The sequence below is a fragment of the Falco biarmicus genome, chromosome 4, assembly GCF_023638135.1.
Source record: "Falco biarmicus isolate bFalBia1 chromosome 4, bFalBia1.pri, whole genome shotgun sequence".
Taxonomy (NCBI): Eukaryota; Metazoa; Chordata; class Aves; order Falconiformes; family Falconidae; genus Falco; species Falco biarmicus.
In genome coordinates, this window is record NC_079291.1 from 81,719,389 (window position 1) to 81,740,042 (window position 20,654).

Here is a 20,654-nt window from a genome sequence, read left to right on the forward strand (position 1 = left end):
CCAGCCGCTCCCCACAGGGCTTGTGCCCCAGCCCCTTCCCCAGCCCCTGCCCGGCTCTGGACACGCTCCAGCCCCTCCACATCCCCCTAGCAGTGAGGGGCCACAGCTGAACCCAGGGTTTGAGGTAGCCAGGGCTGCTGGTAAATGATGGAGTGGCTGGGCGAGCTCCTCCGCCAGCTCCCGCAGCACCCTTGGGTGGATCCCAAGACTTGTGTGTCTCTAAGTGGCGTAGCAGGTCACTGACCTTTTCCCCTTGGATTATGGGGACTTGATCCTGCTCCCTGCCCGTCTTCCAGCTCAGGGGGCTGGGTACCTGGAGAACAACTGGTCTTTAAACTATTAAAGACTGAGGCAAAAAAGATACTAAGTACCTCAACCTTTTCCTCATCCTTTGTCACTATGTATCCCCCTGCATCCAATAAAAGATGGAGATTCTCCTTAGCCCTCCTTTTGTTGCTAACGTGCTCATAGAAACATAAATCACTAATAAAAACAGTGAAATTATGCATCATCTCAAACAGTCACTTAATCACCATGTTTTGCAGTTTTATAAAACATTTATACAACTAAACATGAGTCTGTTGGCCACTGTTTTCATATGACTAGTATCCTATAATCACTTAAGCAAATTAACCTGTTTTATTGTTTAAGAAAAGACACAGCTGGTCACACAACAGCAATATCTTGCTTTCCTTTTAGTAATGCATTAACTGTGACAATAACAGCACAGCGAGCTGCTGCCAAAACCACACCATACAGCTGTTAAGACTAACTTTTGTCTGTTTCCATAGATGAGGCAGAATTGCAGCTATCAAGGTGGGAATCAGTATGGTCTAAACAGAATAAAGAATACAGAACTGGGAAACCTCAATTTTCTAACCTCTTTTTCTTCCCTGGCTTTTGATTTATTCCATCAACTTAGAAGAATACATTACTCAGTAGCTAAGTTTCTCTACCTGTAAAATAGGTGTACTTTCTGATATTCTCTGAATCTATGTACACATTCTGAAATTGTAATGTGCTACTTGCTCCTGATTCAGAGTATGATAAAAATACCACTGAATAATGAAGCTTAATACAGGTTTCCATCCTCGTATGACAAAGTTTGTAAATGTGAACATGATTTTGAAGATGGAAGCTTTCTCTTAGATTATTTTTTCTTTTTAAAGATGGGAGGCATAAGAAATTGCTTTTCTCCTTTTGCTTTTCTGGTTATATTCATATAATTTTCCTCATTAGAGGATAAGTTCCCTTGGTGCTCTCCTTTACTACACATTGCATTGTCAGAAAAGCAGTTACTGAATAACAGGAAGTGAGTCTTAACACCACTGTGTTAGAGCTTATCTTCACTTGAGTTACTCCTTGCTCACTGACTGCTAATTAACTCAGAATAATTTAAACCTTTGTAAAGAATGGTTTGAATATTCCTTAAACGTTTGGTGCAGCCACTGATTTGCGTTTGTTTTTTTTTTTAGTAATAATCACAAAGGACACAGCCAGATATCCTTGTGTATGTCCACCTAATGCAACTTCAAAAGAAGTACAAAACCCAGCCGTTTGCTGGTGGCTCTCAGACAACAAATAACTCTACTCCCTCCCTGCCCACCAGCAGAGCCATGGTTATTTATCATGTGCCTAATCAGACTACGTCAGTGGAAAGTAAGCAACAAACCAATGCCATAACTGTTTAGCATTGCCTCGTGCATTCTGGAAACTAAAAAGTCAAGTTAGTATCTACTAGTTGGTGACCAAATACTTTCTGAAATTTTACTGCAATTTCAAAAACTACCATTTGACTATGCTTACATAGTTTAGTGTGCTCTCTGCACAGTCCTAAGTCCTAGAAAGAGTAAGGTGACACTTCAAATTTACATCTTTCATGGAAAATCAACTGGGGGAAAAACAAAACAAAACACCAAACACCTGACTTGCATACAATTAGAATGAATGTATTTTCTTTACCATTCTTAACTATAAGAAATTAATACCAGCAAAATAAACCCAGATTTGGGTACATCTCAAAAACAAATGCTATATACAAAACATTTACACTGCACTACCAGCTTTATCCCAGTTTCTCACCAACAGTTTGGAAGAATTACTGTAAATAAAAGGAAAGCAATCTACTCAGTCCAAAAAACAAACTATGCTAAGATGATTGAAACTGAAATCTGTACAGGAAGTTTGGAAACCACATTTCACAGAGCCACTGAACTACTAAAGAGCTGTTCTGGAGCACCGCTACTTTACAAATAACATGAACCTTAAACCTGAAAGTTCAACCTGAAAGCTGAAATGTCTCTGGGCCACTGCTGCAACCCAAGACCCTCCATACACATCTAGATTAAAAAAGTTATTTGGAGCCATAGTACTAACCTTCAGGTAGAAACGCAGGCCTAGCACTGAAATATTTTCTCCAGGTAACCCACAACTCCACTGTGAAATCTAGACTCATACATGTTTGTCTATTTCTTTGAAGTGCTCCGGCTCTTTCCAGATGTTTTTTCAATAATGATTGTTAAATACATTAAATGCAACAAGTAAGATGCCATGAAAACTGAGAGCACTGATCAAACACTGGTCACAAATTAATCTTCTCAGCCTATGAAAGCCACGACAGATTACTAAAAGATTACAATAAAAATGTTCTTCCCCATGTGCTGGTATGCTACCAATGCATTCCAGACAGAAAGGCTGCATGCACAAAAAAAAAACCAAAAAACACACCACCAAAACCAACCTAATAATGAGCCAGCCCTTTCCTTCTCATTTGTGTCTGAGGTTTTAAGAACACTATTCAACATAGTCACTAAGACTGATGCTGAGCCAGACCCAAAACATACTACAAACTCACAATTTTGTCTTTTAACACCTCATGGTCATTGCAGAGCATCTGGAAAATAAGTTAATGCATGTGTACAATACTGGGAGCATTCCAAGAGCCAGGACCTATGGAAAAACAGAAATACATGATTTTTAAGAGGAATCTTAATATTTTTGACACGCACTACTTTGTGTCAAGTTTTTGCCTTGTTAAGCAAGGGGCCTTGTTTGGCATTTATTCAATAGGCTTTTCCTTTTCCAGCCCTCTAGCACTTAAAACAGCACACTAGAAAAAAAAAAATGTAATTGCAAAGGCTAGCCAATGCACATAGGATTACTTCACAAACAGGAAAAAAGAAATCCACTGGATGGCCTCAGATACTTAGAAATGGCAGGGACAAACACTACTTTTCTGTTCCAAAATATCTCAGTGCAGAGGATAATTTGAACTTTAGTCACATGATGAAACCATAGGTTTGCTAAACATGCAACGTGTATGGTGTGAATGACTTAAACCAAGTTCCTGTTTCCTTTTGAGAACTGTATGTTTTTGTAGTCAGCAAGCGTCTGGATTTTTTCATCGTGATGTACAGCAGCTAAAGAAGTTATTGTAATACATACACTCTACTTTCTACATAAATAAAAAGGGCTATATGCTCCAAACTATAATTATATTTCATCTGACTATTCACAGTGAAAGTCTCAGCCCGTTGTATCTGTGGAGCATTTTCTTGAAAGGGTAAGTGCTTTATATTACTTTGAATATGCAATGTTTTATTCATCACAAGAGGCTCAAACTGTGAAGCTAAAGTTTAAGGTTTTAGTTTTCTCTTCTTTAACATGATTTGAACTAAAGTAAAATACTGTATCTGGGAAACACTTGGAAAGCTAAAATGTATAATAAACCTGAAATTTATAATAAAGCTAAGCATTAAACTGAGAAAATGCGAAGACCGTTTTTCAGTAAGTACTTAACTCCCATTAAACTGATGATAGCTAGATGATGAAATACTGTTCAGCGGTCTGGACAAGAGTCTCCAACCGTTGCCTAAAAGTAGTCTTTTAAAGGACAGATATTGTTGAATAATCCTAACAACACAGCAGGAATTGTACAGGACAGGAAACATGTCAGCGATGCTCCTTGAAGATTATGTTCAGTTACTGCCGATTAATTTACATTCTGGAAAAGTAAATGGTTTCGGTTTCTCAGAAACTGATAGTTTTTCAGAAGCTAAGAGTAGTATTTCTTAAATCTTAAATTACTTAAATCTTTACAACCTCAAATAGTTGCCCAAGTGTAGGAATTTTGACATTACAAGAAAGATGAATATAGTATTTGACATTTCAGTCTTTCATATACTGCAGACTGACCCCACCTTTTAATTTGGCAGATGTAGTACAGACAGAAAGGACAAATTCACCCCCCCAAATTATGTGTGGTATTTTCATGGGTTAGTGCAGGATGTGCCCACCAAGAGCAGAATTTCACAAGGAATATTATGTGTATTACTTTATGACTGGATGAAAGAATATTTTCCTTCTAAAGACTGGTGAGAGAGTGCAGAAAAACTGCCCTGCTAAACCTTTTAGAGAGGAAGAGTTCTGACTGCCAAGGAGAAACTCCCCATTTTAGGAGCTCTTCTTTCTAGACTTCAAATAAACATTTCCTTGAAACCAAGCTCTCCGTTTGCAAGAGTTAACCATCAAAGTGGTGACGGGGGACCACCAAAAACAATGAAATCTTACAGACTAGGTCTTCTCAATACTCAAAAGTAGTCTTTTCACAACTTGCTATTTTTAAACTGCCTTCTGAACACTATGCTCATTTGCTTAGGTCTGCCTGCTGGAAGTGAAGGATAACATATTTTGCTGTGCTTCAGAAATAAAAGTCTAACTTACTTGCTTTAACTGCTGACACAAACCTCAGAGTCAATCATAGCGGGGAAACAAGGCCAGAAAGAAGAAAAAAAAAAGAAAGAAAAAAAGTGAGGCCACATGAAGTTAAGGAATGATTCAAAACATGCAAATGATGGCCAATTAAAACAAAGTGTGGGGGAGAAGTAAAGAAGGGACAAAATACTGGAGCGTAACAATACAGGGAAAGACAATGCAAGTAGCATATTACAAATTTCCCTTATTAATTAACCTAAGGGGAAACAGGAATAGGCCTGGCTTCTACCATAGTTTCAATATATGTGAGCTTTGACACACTATTACTCTCAGTTAGTAGTGCATAAATAGAAATTACAAAGTCAGCTTACATCATAATATTTTGTGAGAAAAAAAAATTTATTCAGGTCTAGAGGTGTTTCCACTCTAAGCTGACAGATTCCACTAACAGAGTAAAGGACTTGGGGGGCCCCCACCAGAGCATAAACATTACATGCATTTTAAAACAAAATGTATGCCCCTGCAGTAAACCCAGAAACCAGACAAGAACTGAGGGAATACCAGATTTTCTCACAGCAGAGGGAAATGACATCATAAATTCCTTATTTTTTTTTTTTATGATGGAAACTCAAAGTACTTTGACAAAAAAATGTGGTTGGCTGCATGGAGATTCTGAAATAAAAGATGTGAAAAATGAACCATCCTCCAATGCTCTGCTGCTCCAATGGAACATATCTTTTTATTTTAAATTAAATTCATATTACCAAAAGTCTATAAACATTTGCAAATATGTTCATCTTACTACAGCAAAAATTGTGAGCTCCTTCACCCCATTATTATTCTAAGCATACATTTACTTTAGTATAAGGAATGAATGCTTTGGGAATGTTTTAAAACTATAAAGGCTTACAATTTCTAAGAGTTGCTTTATATGATAGATGGGCACCTTACAGTCATAAGGCTCTCTAAAGCTATCCATTCTAATGTAAACAAATGTATAGAGAGGTTATGCCATCTGTGACTATATTCAATCAGTCAGCTGCAGAGGCTGCCAAGGAGTCACTTTTCTGACAGGGTCCAATTTATAATCTCAGCTAGAAAACCCTAATGCAGCAGCTTCATGAGGTGATGAGCAATATATCTTGTAAAATGATATATATCCTTAAATTTCTCTAAAATAGTTATGAAGAGACAAAATACTGCAAATAAGAATAGTAGGATAAGGTCATAAGTCAGAAATATGTATCTAGGTATGACCATGTTGCAGAGAAGGTAAATAAATATGCCTAATGCTTCTGCAGCCACCTGCACATGAGACTTTCCTACCACAATCTGAACTCAAAATCACCATTTGCTCTCTTTCAAATACTTAGTGAGACACCAAAACCAAGCAAGAAAATAGTCTGACATTATCACTGTGATCTTATTTTTTATTAAAGCAGAGTAAAAACTTCTAGGAATCAATTAAGGGGGAAAAATGTCTACAGTGTTAACTTGAATCTTATTTGCAAATACTTGTTCATATCTAACAATCTATTTTTAAGATTCAAAATTACATTGACTCAACTTGCTTCAGATGCTACTGCCAGTTTTGTCCATCAATGCCTTCCTACATTGTGTACTCCAGCTTAGAGGTTAGAACACAGCCAGTGTCTGACCAGACAACTTTTCCCCTCCTGTGAGGGTACCTGCAACACAAAAAAAACCCCTTCCCTGGGTGCATCAGTCCTTGTAGTGGAATCTCTCCAAAAATAACCTTTTCTAGAAAGGAAGAAACTCTGTCTTTAAAAGGGGGCAAAGAACACTGCCGAATCAGAATATAACTCCACGGGTTTATATAAATGAAATTATAATTATACAAGATTATATACACACTTAATCAAAGCCACTTTGATAAGTCAACTTTTCTAATTAAAACCAGTATTAGAATTCCAATTTTGAGGAGAGATTAGAAATATCAGAAATATGAAGTAGAGTCAGAGGTAACAACCATAAATGAACTGTCAAACAGTATTAAGACACTGACTTATCTATAATGAATACCGCTTAAAAACATTAATGCATCTTTATGAACTTCTACCCATTTAAAGTTACTTTAAGAGTTAATATCACTAGAATCCCTTTATGGAAAATGCATTATTTACAACTAAGTATATCACTCTTATTACTAATATAACTGTATAGAAACTTCTATACGAGAGCTTCACTGCTCTGTCTTTACCTGCTGTACTGTATGTACATCACTTATACAGACCAGCTTTGTGTGCAATGGAACAAAATAAAAACATCAAACTACCACAAAACTGAAATCCTTGTCAATAAAGGACTTTTTTTCCCCTAAAAACATTCTACACTGTAAAAGTGCCTTCATGTTTAATTTTTTCTAGTACTAAGTACCATGCTTAATCAGACATTCAAAATTCATTAGCAATAGCGGGTTCATTATCTTATGTTTTAAGAAATTTATCCTTTGTAACTAAGAATGTGTTATTTTCTGCATCAATCAGTACAAGGTACACAAATTTTCTTTTAGAAATTGAGTTAATTATGCTTTTAGGTGTTCTGTAAAATTTATATATCCATATCTATTACACTTAGGTTTTCATGAGCGCTTCTTATATTCTCCTACAAAGCATTCTGGCTTAAAAAAGGATCCTTCAAGCGTTTAGATGGTAGCAAAATTATTATATCAACATATCATAGTCATTACAGCTAACAGCCTATCCATATTACCCTTAAAATTCTCTATTTTCAGGAATTTATAACTCAGCTGTAAAAAATGTTCCTTGCTAAAACTTTGTCAATAGGCCTATAATGCCCTGGTAATCATTTTCTCAAATTCGAGCATGCAGAAGAGCATTATTTTTTCCAGTTTTACACAACAGCTACATCTAAAAGTGACAGTATTATTAATGTATAAAGATGTTTTAGTATGAAAGCAGTTTTGTTCACAACAGTTCTTAAACATTCACATTAATTTTATATGGGCTCCTCAGTACAGACTGCAGTTATGAAAGGCTTTTTTTCATAACACAAAAGAAGCCAAACTAAAACAAAAAGGAACGTGACTTTTGCCTCATATTGTGATTATCTTTGCATTTTCCTTCAGTATGCAGTGTGAGCCTTGAGACTGTCTGCTAGGTTCAGATTATACAAAATTCCCACCCTTGGCACAATACAGTGAAGCTATTTTGTGGCTGTAGCTGTAGCCCACACGCTGCAGTTGCCCTGCATATTGCCTTACCCTTTTCTGGCAAGATGGTGAGGAAAAGGGGCTCCACCTAAGCACAGAACCAACTCCTCCTTCATCCACCAAGCGGCCAGCTCTCCCATTTATTCTGCAGGCAACATGAGTGAGATGAATCTTAGCTGTTGGCTGCAAGGCTGTGCTGCAGTTTAAGTCTTGCCTGCATCAAGTGAGAGAAAGGGGGCAGTGGTGAAAGCAGGAACCAAGGGAGGAAAAAAAAAAAGCCGATTTCTGTGGCTAAAAATATGCAAGTTACCTTGAAATTAACATAGGAACATCAAATCCATCAAAAAAATTACTACATTTATTCTGAACAAATGGTTCATGTTCCTGACTGCACATAACATTTAATGCACAAATTAGAGACATTAAAAACTGTACTTTATAACCTGCTTCACCTGCCTTTTCCATTTCAGCTTCAAACTCCACTGAAAAGGAAATAAGCACAGTGTCAAAGGAAGGATGTCTTCTCACAACATGACATGGATCAGCTACCCAAGCAAGAACTTGGCTTTCATCTCCCCAGAGGAAATTGAAGCCTTCATTGCTTCTCAAAACATCATATCAAGACTTATGCACTGTTACATTGCCTTTTTTGTACCAACAGGATTAATAGCTGGCATATGTATTTTGATCATTTTCATAAAGAAATATTTGCAGTACAAAGTCATAGAAAACTTAGACTTACTTCTTCTGCACTTCACCATCAGTAATATTATAATGATTTTTTTGTCATTTACTGTCATTACTAGACCTGACTATTTAAAAGCAACCCACCTTACATGTAACATACTATCATTTTTTTTCAACTTCAGTTATTTCAATTCTCGGTATGTTTTGATTTTGATACTTCTCGTACTATTACTCAAGAGATTTCCATCAAGGACTGCTCTCAGCAAAGCAACCCAAAGACCCATATTGTGTGCTGGATTTGTACTTACATATGCCTTCTGTTTGTCACTGACTGAGGCAGTACTGGTTGGCACGGATAACTATCACTTGGAAACAGACTGCCAGTTAGATCCATTATTTGCATGGCCTGAATATGAGATCATTAAATTCACCTTTGGATTTGGAATCCCATCATTTCTTCAGATACTCTGTTTTACTGTTCTCTTTGCTAAAGCAGCACCTGCTGAAGCTCCAGCCTTACAACAGCATATTCGTACTTACCCTGCTGTGTACACTATAAGCATAACAATATTTATATGCCACCTATTTTATAACCTTATGATTCTCTTCAGAACAACATTCAAATTACAGAAGAGCATTGGAACTCCAAAGAATGAGCTTGTGATGAATATTGCAGAAATAGTGTTGTTCTGCGAGAGCTGTGCTAGTTTGGTATTTATACTTTTTTTACATAAACCATCCAAGGATGAAATACTTAAAGTCATACAGAACTGCCGAAGGAAAAACACTGCCAACCATCACCTTGAAATACCAGTAACAACAACTATGACCCATGAAAGCAGGTCTCAGTAATACCTGCTGTTCTGAAGAACTCTCAATCCACTTTTTAGTTTGTTTGTGGGTTTTGGTTTGCTTACTCACTTCTTCAAAAAAAGGGCAACTGTTCCTTCTTTAGAACCCAAACTTGGACTATCTTACTGCTAGCAATACTTGGGGGGGGGGGGGGAGATATTTAGTTCTAGTATTTGCAGTGATCTATAACAAAACATGTAGGGTCTGAAGTTGAGGGGGGTTTTTTGTTTGGTTGGCTTTTTTTACATTGCTTATTTTCTGCAAGTGTTACTTCAAAGCCAAGTAGAAAGAAAAGTACTGTTACCATAGAACTGTGCTTTAGTAATATTATCGATGCCCTGGCAAAGATGCAAACACAAACATAGCAGAAAGCAATTTTGAACAAAGGTAAAAATCTGCAGCCAAAGCATTTTCTCAGGTGTACTTCCTCTTTTGACTTCCTCCCCTACAAACTACTTATTTTTATAACATTGGTAAATTCCAGTAGCAGCAGCAATGAAGTATGGCTTAAGAATCCATCATAATCCTAAATAGTACGTGATACTATAAGTCTACTGTAACACTTGTTTATTTTTATATATATACACACACAGAAACTGAGTATTTCTTCCCTTTTTCCATTTTCCTCTTGTACTTTTTTTGGAAGCCTTAAGGTTTTTGTTTGAATTCTTGTGCCAGGAAAAAAAAATTCAAGTTAATGGAAATGCTGGTCCATAAAGGAAAGCTTTGGGTCTTTTGTGACACATTGAACTGGAAAGATCAACAAGATGGCTAATTAAAACTTTGTGCAGGAATGAAAGCTTTTTGTTAATGTACTCTCAGAGTCAACTTTGCATTAAGACTTACAGCAATTATTGATTTAAGCCATTCTTGATGAGTTCATTCAGAACTATGAAGTTGCATGCCTTGGAAGAGTCACATTCAGTAATACACTAACAAAAAAAAAGCCATCCCAGAACAGTATAACTGAGGCATGTTTTTAAAAAAGCAAACAAAAGCAGTGCCCCAATTTCAAACTGAAATCAGGGCTCTGCTGGAAACTAGATAGGAGCATTATATATTAGATGATAATTCATAAGTGGTGCAAAATGGGGGAAAAACCTGGATCAGAGATTAAAACAGCTGTGGTATAGGTAGCCCTGCACAATCAGCAGCCAATTCAGGCTAAGAAGTAGGTGCAAAGTTTTAAATGCTGGCTTTGAACACATTGTTACTGTAACTAAATTTGGCCAGTAGCCATCCTAATACTTTGGCTTAGGTTTCAGCTTTTCCTCTCTCAGAGGTGGAAAGAACAGAAACAACAGGGAAGGCACAAAATTGTACTAGATATTGGATAAAGACTTAGACTTAGATTGCAATATTATAAAAATCCAGTGATGTGATAAGGAAGGCTCAAGTGCCCTGAAGGGTTCTGAGAAAAGCCACTTTGATGCTTAAATATGGGCTTTTGCATGACACCCTGGTGCAAACGGAACTGATAGATTTTTTTTTTTTGCAGTTACATGCTTTGGAAAGTCTTTCTGGCAGGGTCCAGATTTGCATGGAGTGCTGGTGCAAATCAGCATGGGCTGTTTAAGACAGAGAAAAATGAGCACCAATTGATCAAGAGGCCCATCTTCTGCAAAAGAACAGCCAAGTGCATAAATGGAAGAATGAAGGACATTTTTTCAGTAATAATATAGTATATAGAACAAGTATCTAGATATATGGAACCTGTCTTAGACATCCAAGTCCTGAAATTTATGGACCACGACTGTATCACATGCAAATAAGGGGCAATATGTAGTCTCACTATGACTGCAAGGACCAACATTTCTGCAAGACTTAAAAATCAACTGGTAAGATGTCTGCATTGCATTATGTCAGCCTGTTTTCCTGTTCAATTTTGTTCTGCTGCCAGCATGAACAGATGGATAATTAAAGAACACTACATATAAACAGACCATTATAGAACCTGGTCAGAAAGGAAATACGTAGATAAGAATCATTTCTTTGAGAACAAAAGCCAATTTCATACTTGTGAAAGGATTTCTCAGCTGGCATCAGAGGTTTTGTTTTGCACCTGAAAAGAGGAAGATAAAACAACATGGACTGAAGATCAGTCCTGCAGAAAGAAGTCTGAAGATATGAGTTGGAAAAGCCATACGTCAATGGAAAAAGCTAACAGACTGAAGGAAAGAGTATGTCAGAAGATGCAAGCTGTTTATCCCAATTTAGACAAAATATCATAGTTTCAGCTGCGCCACAGTTCAGTAGGTTATTTTCTAGCATGGGAATTATGCACTAGAGATTTTACTTTATTCACTGCTTCCTTATATTTTATATTTGAGAATGAAAGAATAAATATTGTGTTGTTTCAACCCAGTCAGTAAATGTTGGCTCTCGTTAACACTGGCTGGGACCTGGAAAGTGGTCTAATGGTGAGTGAATCACAGTAATACATCTGTAAGGAGCCTGAGGGTTCCACGTGGGAGGAAGGATGCTTCGTGGTCCTCTCAGCAAGCAGCTAAAGCAGAACCACAACCAAGTGTCTCAGAGAAATAAAACCTGTAGGGGCCTACTGTCAGATCTAGGATTTGGGAACGAGTACATTGTGTAAAGAATGAACTACTACGTGTAAGTCTGTGAGTACTCCTGGGTGTAGCATCTCACAGACAGCAGCCAGAAGCAAATGAATGCACTCTGGTCTCTTCCCTGTCCATAGCTACTGCTGGGGGAAAAAAAGAGTATTTTCTGGATGGCTGGTTATATTGTCATAAAGAAATCTCTATGTACAATGAAAAAACTTTGTATCTGAATAGGAGAAAACAAAGGTAAACAGGAGAGAAGAGGTCGGAATATGCAAAATAATAATTCAGATAGTTATGAATATACCTTATGAATACAGAAATGTTTTGTTAAAACATTCTTGATAACATTACTCAGAGCTTACATTAAAATTCAGGACAATGAATGTGTAGTCCTAGAGAAAAATCTACTTGCATCCAGCTAGAGTATAAGAGCAAACACCCCATATGGAATAGGGGAAGGAACAGAAGCAGTCCCTAGAAGGCATTCTAAAATAGTCTGACATGAGCAAAAAAACAGCAGCTTTGGTTAAGATTAAAAGTAATAATTTTTAAATTATTAATAATTTGAAGAAGAATACTTTTAAGAACAAAAAATTTCCCTGCTCAGACTTTTTTCCCCCCCTATACCAGCAACATCTTTGTTGAACACTTACTTCTTCCAAGCTTCACCTAGTTTTGAACAGTGTATTCCAGAAGAAATAGAGCATATATTTTTATAGGCATGCTGTCAAAATTAACTAAAAGGATATACTGGAAAATTCAAATAAGAATATTTTACTTCCGTACTGGTAATATTCGTATCTTTCTATGACTTCGTCCTGCTTTTCAAAAAACCCTTCCATTCAGTAAAAGAAGAGAAATGAGCAGGCTGCTGAAGTTTAAGCATGAATTCCTGAGCTGGTAATACGTTTTGGAAAAGAACACATAGAGACTAAGGACTGATCTTTGCTGAACCAGCTGGCTCAAATTTGCTCTGATCCCACTGCAAAACAACATCTGAGCTAAAGAGAGACTGGATTTCACGTATTACTAAGCCTGGCCTTAGTTATATTCCGATTTCAAACTTACAGACCCTTGAAAGGGCTACAGCATTATCTAGCATGATTTTGAGGTAACTGCAGAAGATTTGGGGTAAGGTGAAAGCTCAATTCAGCCAAAATAAGTACTCTATATAATGTTTCCACCATGTACGTTGCACAACAAATCGAATCACTAATTGGCTAGAATGAAAGAATGCATTTTACTTCCACCATACAACTGTCTAGCAGAGGACTGCCAGACTCAACTACTAAAGTAAAAGTTATTGATGCTTTGCAATTTTTTTTAACCGCATTTGGATAGAGCCTGAGATCCTATGATGAATCATCTTTAACTATACAACATTGTGGTCCAATTCTGTAAAATTTTTATGTTATCCCCCAAGAGTTTTGCAATATACACATTTAAGAAAAATAAAAGGTTTTTAGCAGAAGAGTTTGAATGGGTACAAGTGTTATTCCTGCAAAAGAAAAGGCTGAACTTTGCATTTTTCTTACTAAAAATAATTTTTCATTCTCAGAATTATTAGCAACTAAAAAACCTAAACACACAATACACTCTATCCAAGGTTTTCTGCAGGCACAGAATACAGTTAATTCCCACTCAAACTACATTTGATTATTTGCAAGAAACAAAGTTATTGGGGCTGGACAGGATAAAGTATGATGGTGCTCTAGAATAGGGTAATGGATGCAGACAGATGTCATTCAGTGGTTGATAAAAGGTCATAGGCAGTATTGATGCTAACAGAAATATGAGAGAATTTGGAGGAGGAGATCAATTTACTTGCAAAACTTCAGGAACATTACAACAGCATCTGTATTTCCTCTGGAGACAATTTCAGCAGAGATTCTTACACAAGTCTTATTTCTTCTGCATATGGTTATATTCCACTAAGCATTCAGATATCAATTTTAATTTATGCTTCCTTCCTCTTCCATACAATACAGTACCTTACTTTTTTCAGCTTTATACACCCTGATCCTGATCTAATTTCCCCAAAACCCAACAGCTTCACACCCAACACACTTCCACACTTCTGAGGGTCCAACAGCTCTTACATCCTACAGGGCTTACCGGGCTTATCCCACTGGAGAGGCCTCCCACTCACACCTCCCACTTTCTTCCTCCTCAGCTTCCACCTCTTTGCAACACCATAGAGGTACGTATGTTGAAGTCTGTTAAATTACGTAGAATATCTTCTATTATACCCCACTTCAAGCCTCTTGGTATACCTAAGTACATCATAGACAATTACACTAGTATTCCTTAAAGATGCTATGGTGTTAGACATGTTTGAGATATACAGTGTTTTACAAGTTGACTACTACAGATGTAAAAGTAAGCTGCTAGGAAAACTTTACAAGCTGGATTGCTGAGGTCTGACATTATATGAATGCTATCACACTGGTTGCTTTCACACATGTTCTGAGCAACAATCAAGGTAAGGTACATACAGGTGCAACTACAATACTGTGTAACTTAATACTGCCACAACTGTGACTATTGGTCTTTAAGGCACTCCCTATAACATCACATGGGGTATCAGCAACTGACAGGGAAGGAGAAAGGGTACAATGTTCAGCAGCTGCTAAAATTAGTTTAAAGCATTTTCTGGAATATGGAAGTGATGAATAGTGAAATTAATTTATCTTAATAAGCAACGATAATTTGACTGCATAAACAATAGCCTGAAGATGTTGTCATCTGTTTTAGGAAACAGAATTCAGAAGATTCATATGATCATCTTATAAAATATTTAGTGAAATACAGAACTCACTAATTAAAATATAATAACACTAGATTTGTCCTCTTATGCTTCATAGTTCTGCTAGCAGGAAAAACAGCTGCTTCATGGGTCTTTCAAAAGAGAACTTCCTAACAATTCTGGAAGTATGACAAAGCGACTTATTTCTTATCATGAACTCAAACAAGAAAATTAGCACTCACAGTTAGACATTTTAATAGCAGATCAGCTGATATTCAGCTAGAAAAATCAAGGACAGTCAGACCAGCTGATTATTAAATCCAGGGCTCCATAATTACAAACAACTAACACCAAGAAGCTAACATTATTCATAAAGTAAAAAAATCCTTCTGACCCTTACAAGATCAGTGAAAGCTCTGAAGGACAGAATTAAGTACAGCAAAACCACATGATCAACAAACAACAATAAAGACTCTTTATAATCCTGTTCTTTAGGGCAGCAAAAAATTAAGACCTTCAAAGCTAGTATCACAAGATTTTTCTAACGTTACAATTATTCCAATCCTAGAACGCAATCACTTTTATACACGCCTCAAAGCAAAATGCTTTCAGTTCTCTGTCCTCATAACCCTGTAGAAAGCCACTCCAGAAAGCCATTCCACACACAGTGGAAGTCATTTGTTCAGAAAATCTTTACCAGCACAAATTTTCTTTTAAGCTAAAAAAATGTATTCCAAAACTATTTATGAAGAGCCATCCTATAAAAACATCTTAAAGGGCATCTTTAGTAACACTGCCAAAATCCTGTGCTCCTACGCACAGCACACTTCAAGAAAAAACCAAAACCCAGCAAATAATGTATTTGCTTCTATGGCACTAGAAGGCAAAGTGCCTTCTACTCCCAAAGCCACTTGCGTAAAGAATTTTTGCTTCACTTTTCTACAGATGAGATCTTTTGTAATCTAGAACTATTTGACCACTGTAATAGATGTAATGCATCCATTATAGTGACATGCTAATTAATCACTTACTCCACACTTCTGAAACCGTAACATTGTAATCTTGAAATCCTAAATGCAGAGATCCAATCCATCTTATTCCAGTAGCAGGAAAATGCTGCATCAATGTACAGCATATTCACAACTGGCACTTAACATTCAGGTATCAGATCAATATAATCTTAAAAAGCAACTTACAAGAAGTATTTCGCTTCTATGTGAAAGAAAGGTTTAACTTTCTTTCTGTTCTAAGAATTGTAGCCACCAGCAGGTGGTGTTTCTGGAAATGTCAAGTAGTTTTTCCCCCCCTACAGATGATATGCAAAACTCCACCTGCAGTACTGGTGGGTTTATGCAAGACCAAAGCTCCACATTCTCTGCAAAATAAGCTTATTTTATCCATGTGATTTTGAACTGAGCAATTCTAAGAAGTGTGAGGATGACCATGTATACCTGAAAATTTAAATTCAAACAGGCAAAGGGGGATCGACTTGAAGGTAGGAAAACTGAAATTTGTATTGTCAGTTTAGCAAATGACCCTTCTCTGCTGCTAGATTTCTCCCAATCAAATCCTCTCTTCAGATTGTTCAGAGGCTTTTAAAAAATACCATGCATAACTAATTATTGCTTTATATTAAAGTAAAATATGTTTACTTACAATTTACAAATAAATCTCTTAATTTTTGATCAGCTGAGCTGTAGGTTTGAATGGACTGTGTAACTTGAAAAAACGCTAAAGGCAGAAAGGAGGGTGAAATAAATATTAGGCAAAATAAAACTGACAAATATGAGAGAAAAGATGCTTGTCTAGTTCTAGTCAAAAAGAAACCAGCAGAAACAGGGTTAATTCTAGCCTTATAAGGCTGTTCAGCAGCACTTCAACTGCACACAAATTAGAACAACCCTGGGAATCTATAAAGCTTGTTTTATTGCCAAGGACATGCAGCAAGATCTGCATTTTGCTGTCATAAACTATCCTTTATTTAAGATGTTTTAAAACCGAATAGACATTATATGATTTATTTTTTTTTACTGCTGAATTGTCAACAGGTGGCATTCACTGCAGCTTTGCACACCTAAATACAAGTTTTTACTGACAGAACAGTCGAAGTTGACACATCCATTAAGCACGTATCGGAGCAAGAGCCAGCCTTCTGTTGTCTGGAGGAAAATCAGCTCTGAAGAAATGGAATTAAGGTAAAATAAAGTGTTTCACAGTACATGGTTACCTGTTATGCTTGTAATTGCTTAGCTTTTGGTAGCCTTTCAAATGTGATTAAAATCTGACCACGGACTGACTGTTTAAAATCAGTTGCTTAGACTGTTATCTGTTATTGTATTCAAAGCAGTTTTACCACGATATTCAAAAATAAAAAGATGTTACATAAAACACTTAATGTCTGACTTCCATAGCTGCTTGAACCAAACACTGAACCTTCTTAAAATGTGTCGTTTCATATTAATATTTTAGCATAAAGATTTACATAACGAAAATTATTCAAAACATGGCTACAGCTACTGTGTACTTATGCCTGTTTCATTAAGAAATAAGAGCTTTGGAACCATTATTTTTAAGTATCTGCTAGCTACTTCTGGTAACCTGGACACATTTAAGCACACGCAGAGCTGTATTTCTGACTGGAAATACTCTTAACACTCCTACTCCATTAGTGGTCTGCTCCTCTTTCTCCCCCAGACCATACATCAGCATGATTTAATTCATTAAAATGTGGAAACATGCATGAATTTTACTAGTAAACAATTAAACTTTTAAAAACATGTTTTAGTGCAATTAAAATCAAGGTTTTGGTAGCAAGATGAAGATTAAAGCAATTCAAAATTTTTAAAATTTAACACAAAATAATTTTCTTGCTTTTTTGTTTTGGGTGTCTTCTACCTAGGCATTTTTTTCTTTTAAATAAACTTCCCAGCAATGCTTCACATCCATAGCATTCAACATTTTTAAGTAAACAAATCAGATAACTGGTATTTTCCATTCCTATCCGGAAGTCAGTGCAGCATAATTAATCACAAAGAAAAACAAATTGAGTATAATAATGTTGGTGTAAATCAATATGCTGCTTCTATTACTTTTATTTCTAAAACTTGCGTTTTCACTGAAAGCAGGAGGAACTAACTGCTTTTCATCTCCATTGCCCTCAGCCACAGACTCTCTACTTAACAGCCTTACAAGCTGATGATGAAACAAATATATAAAGTTTTTCTTTAGTAGGCTAAGGTCACTCATCCGATTTTCTATATTTCTGCATTTTCCAATACTGAATCCCTGAAGGGTATACAGAATTTTAACAGATCTGCCCTCACAATATATTATCTAGAACAAATTTAAATTCTTTTAACAGAACCTTTGTATATATAGTCAAACATGATGTTTCCTGCAACCTCAGCTATGTAAGTTAAGTTAGCAGAAGCATATGGTACATGGTACAAAGCCGGCATATGAGATTAATTGTTTTCCATTTGCAAATTGCAGGTCCAAGGATGTTCTTTGATTATTAAAAGAAAACAAATGGAGCTAAAATTCTACCACCTTCCAACCTGCATGAAGAAACACTGTTGATGAAAAGCTTTTATTAAAGAGATCCAAGTACCATAATGCTAAAAAGATTCCTACATGATCTTAAGGCATACAGGAACTGCAAATTTTCTCATTTGCAATGTATATAGTGTCCTGTAAAAAAATTTAAGAAATTACTATTTGCACTGTTATATTTCAGTCAATTTTAAGACTAATTAATTTGACTTCTAGAGAGTTTTAATTCCTATACAAAAGTGTACATCTTTTTCCACTTCAATCAAAATGTTTACTATGAACTTAGTTGAAAACAACCCAAAATCTGATTGTTTTGGCATTACCACCAAACTGTGAGTACCAATATCTTTTCTGCAGATATTTTAACCATGGAAATTTATTCTGCCTCAATATCACCTGTTTTATGTAACAGCACAACTTTTAACCTAAATGGATCACATTTGTGTAATGAAAGCATAACTTCTCGATTAGCTGATAAATCAGAACACCAACAATATGTTATTGGTCTTTTCTTATCATGTCTTTACACCATATTTCTTTTTCCTATTGGTTTTGTAGGAAACATTCTGATACTGGTTGTCAACATAAGCTTTCGTGAAAAAATGACTATTCCAGACCTTTACTTCATAAATCTTGCAGTAGCTGATCTCATTTTGGTTGCCGATTCTCTCATTGAGGTTTTTAATCTTGATGAAAAGTATTACGATATCACTATTATTTGTACCTTCATGTCTTTATTCCTTCAGATCAACATGTATAGCAGCATTTTCTTTCTGACATGGATGAGTTTTGACAGATACATAGCACTGGCAAAAGTAATGAGGTCCAACATATTTCGCACTATGCAACATGCTAGATTAAGCTGTGGTCTCATATGGATGGCGTCTATTTCTGCAGCACTAGTTCCATTTACAGCTGTGCATTTACAACACACCGGAGAGGTCTATTTTTGTTTTGCAGATGTAAAAGAAATCCAGTGGCTAGAAATAACCTTGGGATTTATTATCCCCTTTGTGATAATCGGTCTTTGTTACTCATTAATTGTTCGAGTTCTTATAAAAGCACACAAGCATAGGAGTCTTCGTCTGCGGCGACAAAAGGCTCTTCGAATGATTTTTGTTGTTGTCTTGGTTTTCTTTATCTGCTGGCTACCTGAAAATGTCTTCATTAGTGTTCAACTTCTTCAAAAGAAAAGTGAGTCTGCCTCTTCAAGCAGCCCATCCTTCAGACACGATTATCCTTTAACAGGACATATTGTGAACCTAGCAGCTTTTTCTAATAGCTGTTTGAACCCCTTAATTTACAGTTTTCTAGGGGAAACTTTCCGAGACAAACTGCGACTGTATATTGAACAGAAAACAAAAATGTCAACATTACATCGCTTTTGTCAGGCTGCCTTAACATCTGTTATTCCTGACAGTAATGAGCAATCAGAAGTCTGATTTAGTAGTGGTTGTATAAAGCATACAATTGTGGAATTGTGCAAATAGTGAACAAATGCTTGCTACTAGCAGAAAAAAGTGTTTGTGTACATATATGTATTGTATTGCTCTACTGGGTATTGAAGGATTATATTCAAAATGTTTTTATGACAAGACTTTAATGTAGAAGAATGTTTTAGTCAGATTTGTATTTAATTATGAACAGGATTATTAAAAGCTGAGCACTGAAGGAGCTTTATTCTGTATTATACATTTACAAATGACAATATAGAAGAAAATTTTATCAAGTTAGGAAGACTCTAGATGTAACCCGATTATCAGAGATGCTACTTTGCTGGTGTATATAAGATATTTCCACTGAAATAACATAGCTGCCATAACAGTGGGGGGAAATCATTACCACTTATTGATGTGGAGATGCAGAAAACCTTGATTTTTTTTTATCCAAATATGTTAAGATAAATCACTTTGCTTAGACCTACATAGTACTATCATCACTGTATTCTAGCATGTCTTCCACATTTAACCTTTTTTAATCTTAATATAATCTAACAGTGGTGAGTTTTCGTCTCATAAATGTAATCTGTTTACATCAGTACTTGATAGAAACGGAAATAATTTGTAACTATATTGCTCATCTCAAAGAACTTCACAGAAGCAAAATGTAATTCTTCATTCTGTCTTTTTAAAATTGTCCAAGACAATCTTTCCCAGGACAGGCATAATCAGGCCTTTTGTAAAAAAGTGCACATGTACGTACATTCATATCTGCCTTCAGTTTTAAATGCAAGTTACACAAGATCTCTTTACATTTAGCAGGCCTATTTTGACTGCCAGAACAAAATGCTGTGGCTTTAAAGAGAGAGTCCCATTCTGCAATAGAGTATAAAAATTGCTTA

General features: G+C 36.2%; 2 protein-coding genes across 8 annotated transcripts in view; one reads left to right on the forward strand and one right to left on the reverse strand.

Annotated features, from left to right (window-relative positions):
• C4H7orf50 (chromosome 4 C7orf50 homolog) overlaps positions 1 to 20,654 on the reverse strand; it is a 135,761-nt gene that overhangs the window by 100,458 nt on the left and 14,649 nt on the right. The window lies entirely within an intron of this gene.
• Positions 3,007 to 19,984, forward strand: GPER1 (G protein-coupled estrogen receptor 1). 3 transcript variants are annotated; one of them, XM_056337154.1, is made up of 3 exons: positions 3,007 to 3,562; positions 8,377 to 16,956; positions 18,254 to 19,984. In XM_056337154.1, exon 3 carries the CDS (start codon positions 18,682 to 18,684, stop codon positions 19,753 to 19,755), a length of 1,074 nt encoding a protein of 357 aa, XP_056193129.1. In that variant the 5' UTR covers positions 3,007 to 3,562; positions 8,377 to 16,956; positions 18,254 to 18,681; the 3' UTR covers positions 19,756 to 19,984. The 3 variants fall into 3 exon arrangements, with proteins under 3 accessions (XP_056193129.1, XP_056193131.1, XP_056193130.1); XM_056337156.1 differs by lacking the exon at positions 18,254 to 19,984 and having other exon boundaries at positions 3,201 to 3,562; positions 8,377 to 9,304; positions 10,944 to 13,491; XM_056337155.1 differs by lacking the exon at positions 18,254 to 19,984 and having other exon boundaries at positions 3,204 to 3,562; positions 8,377 to 9,490; positions 10,944 to 13,491.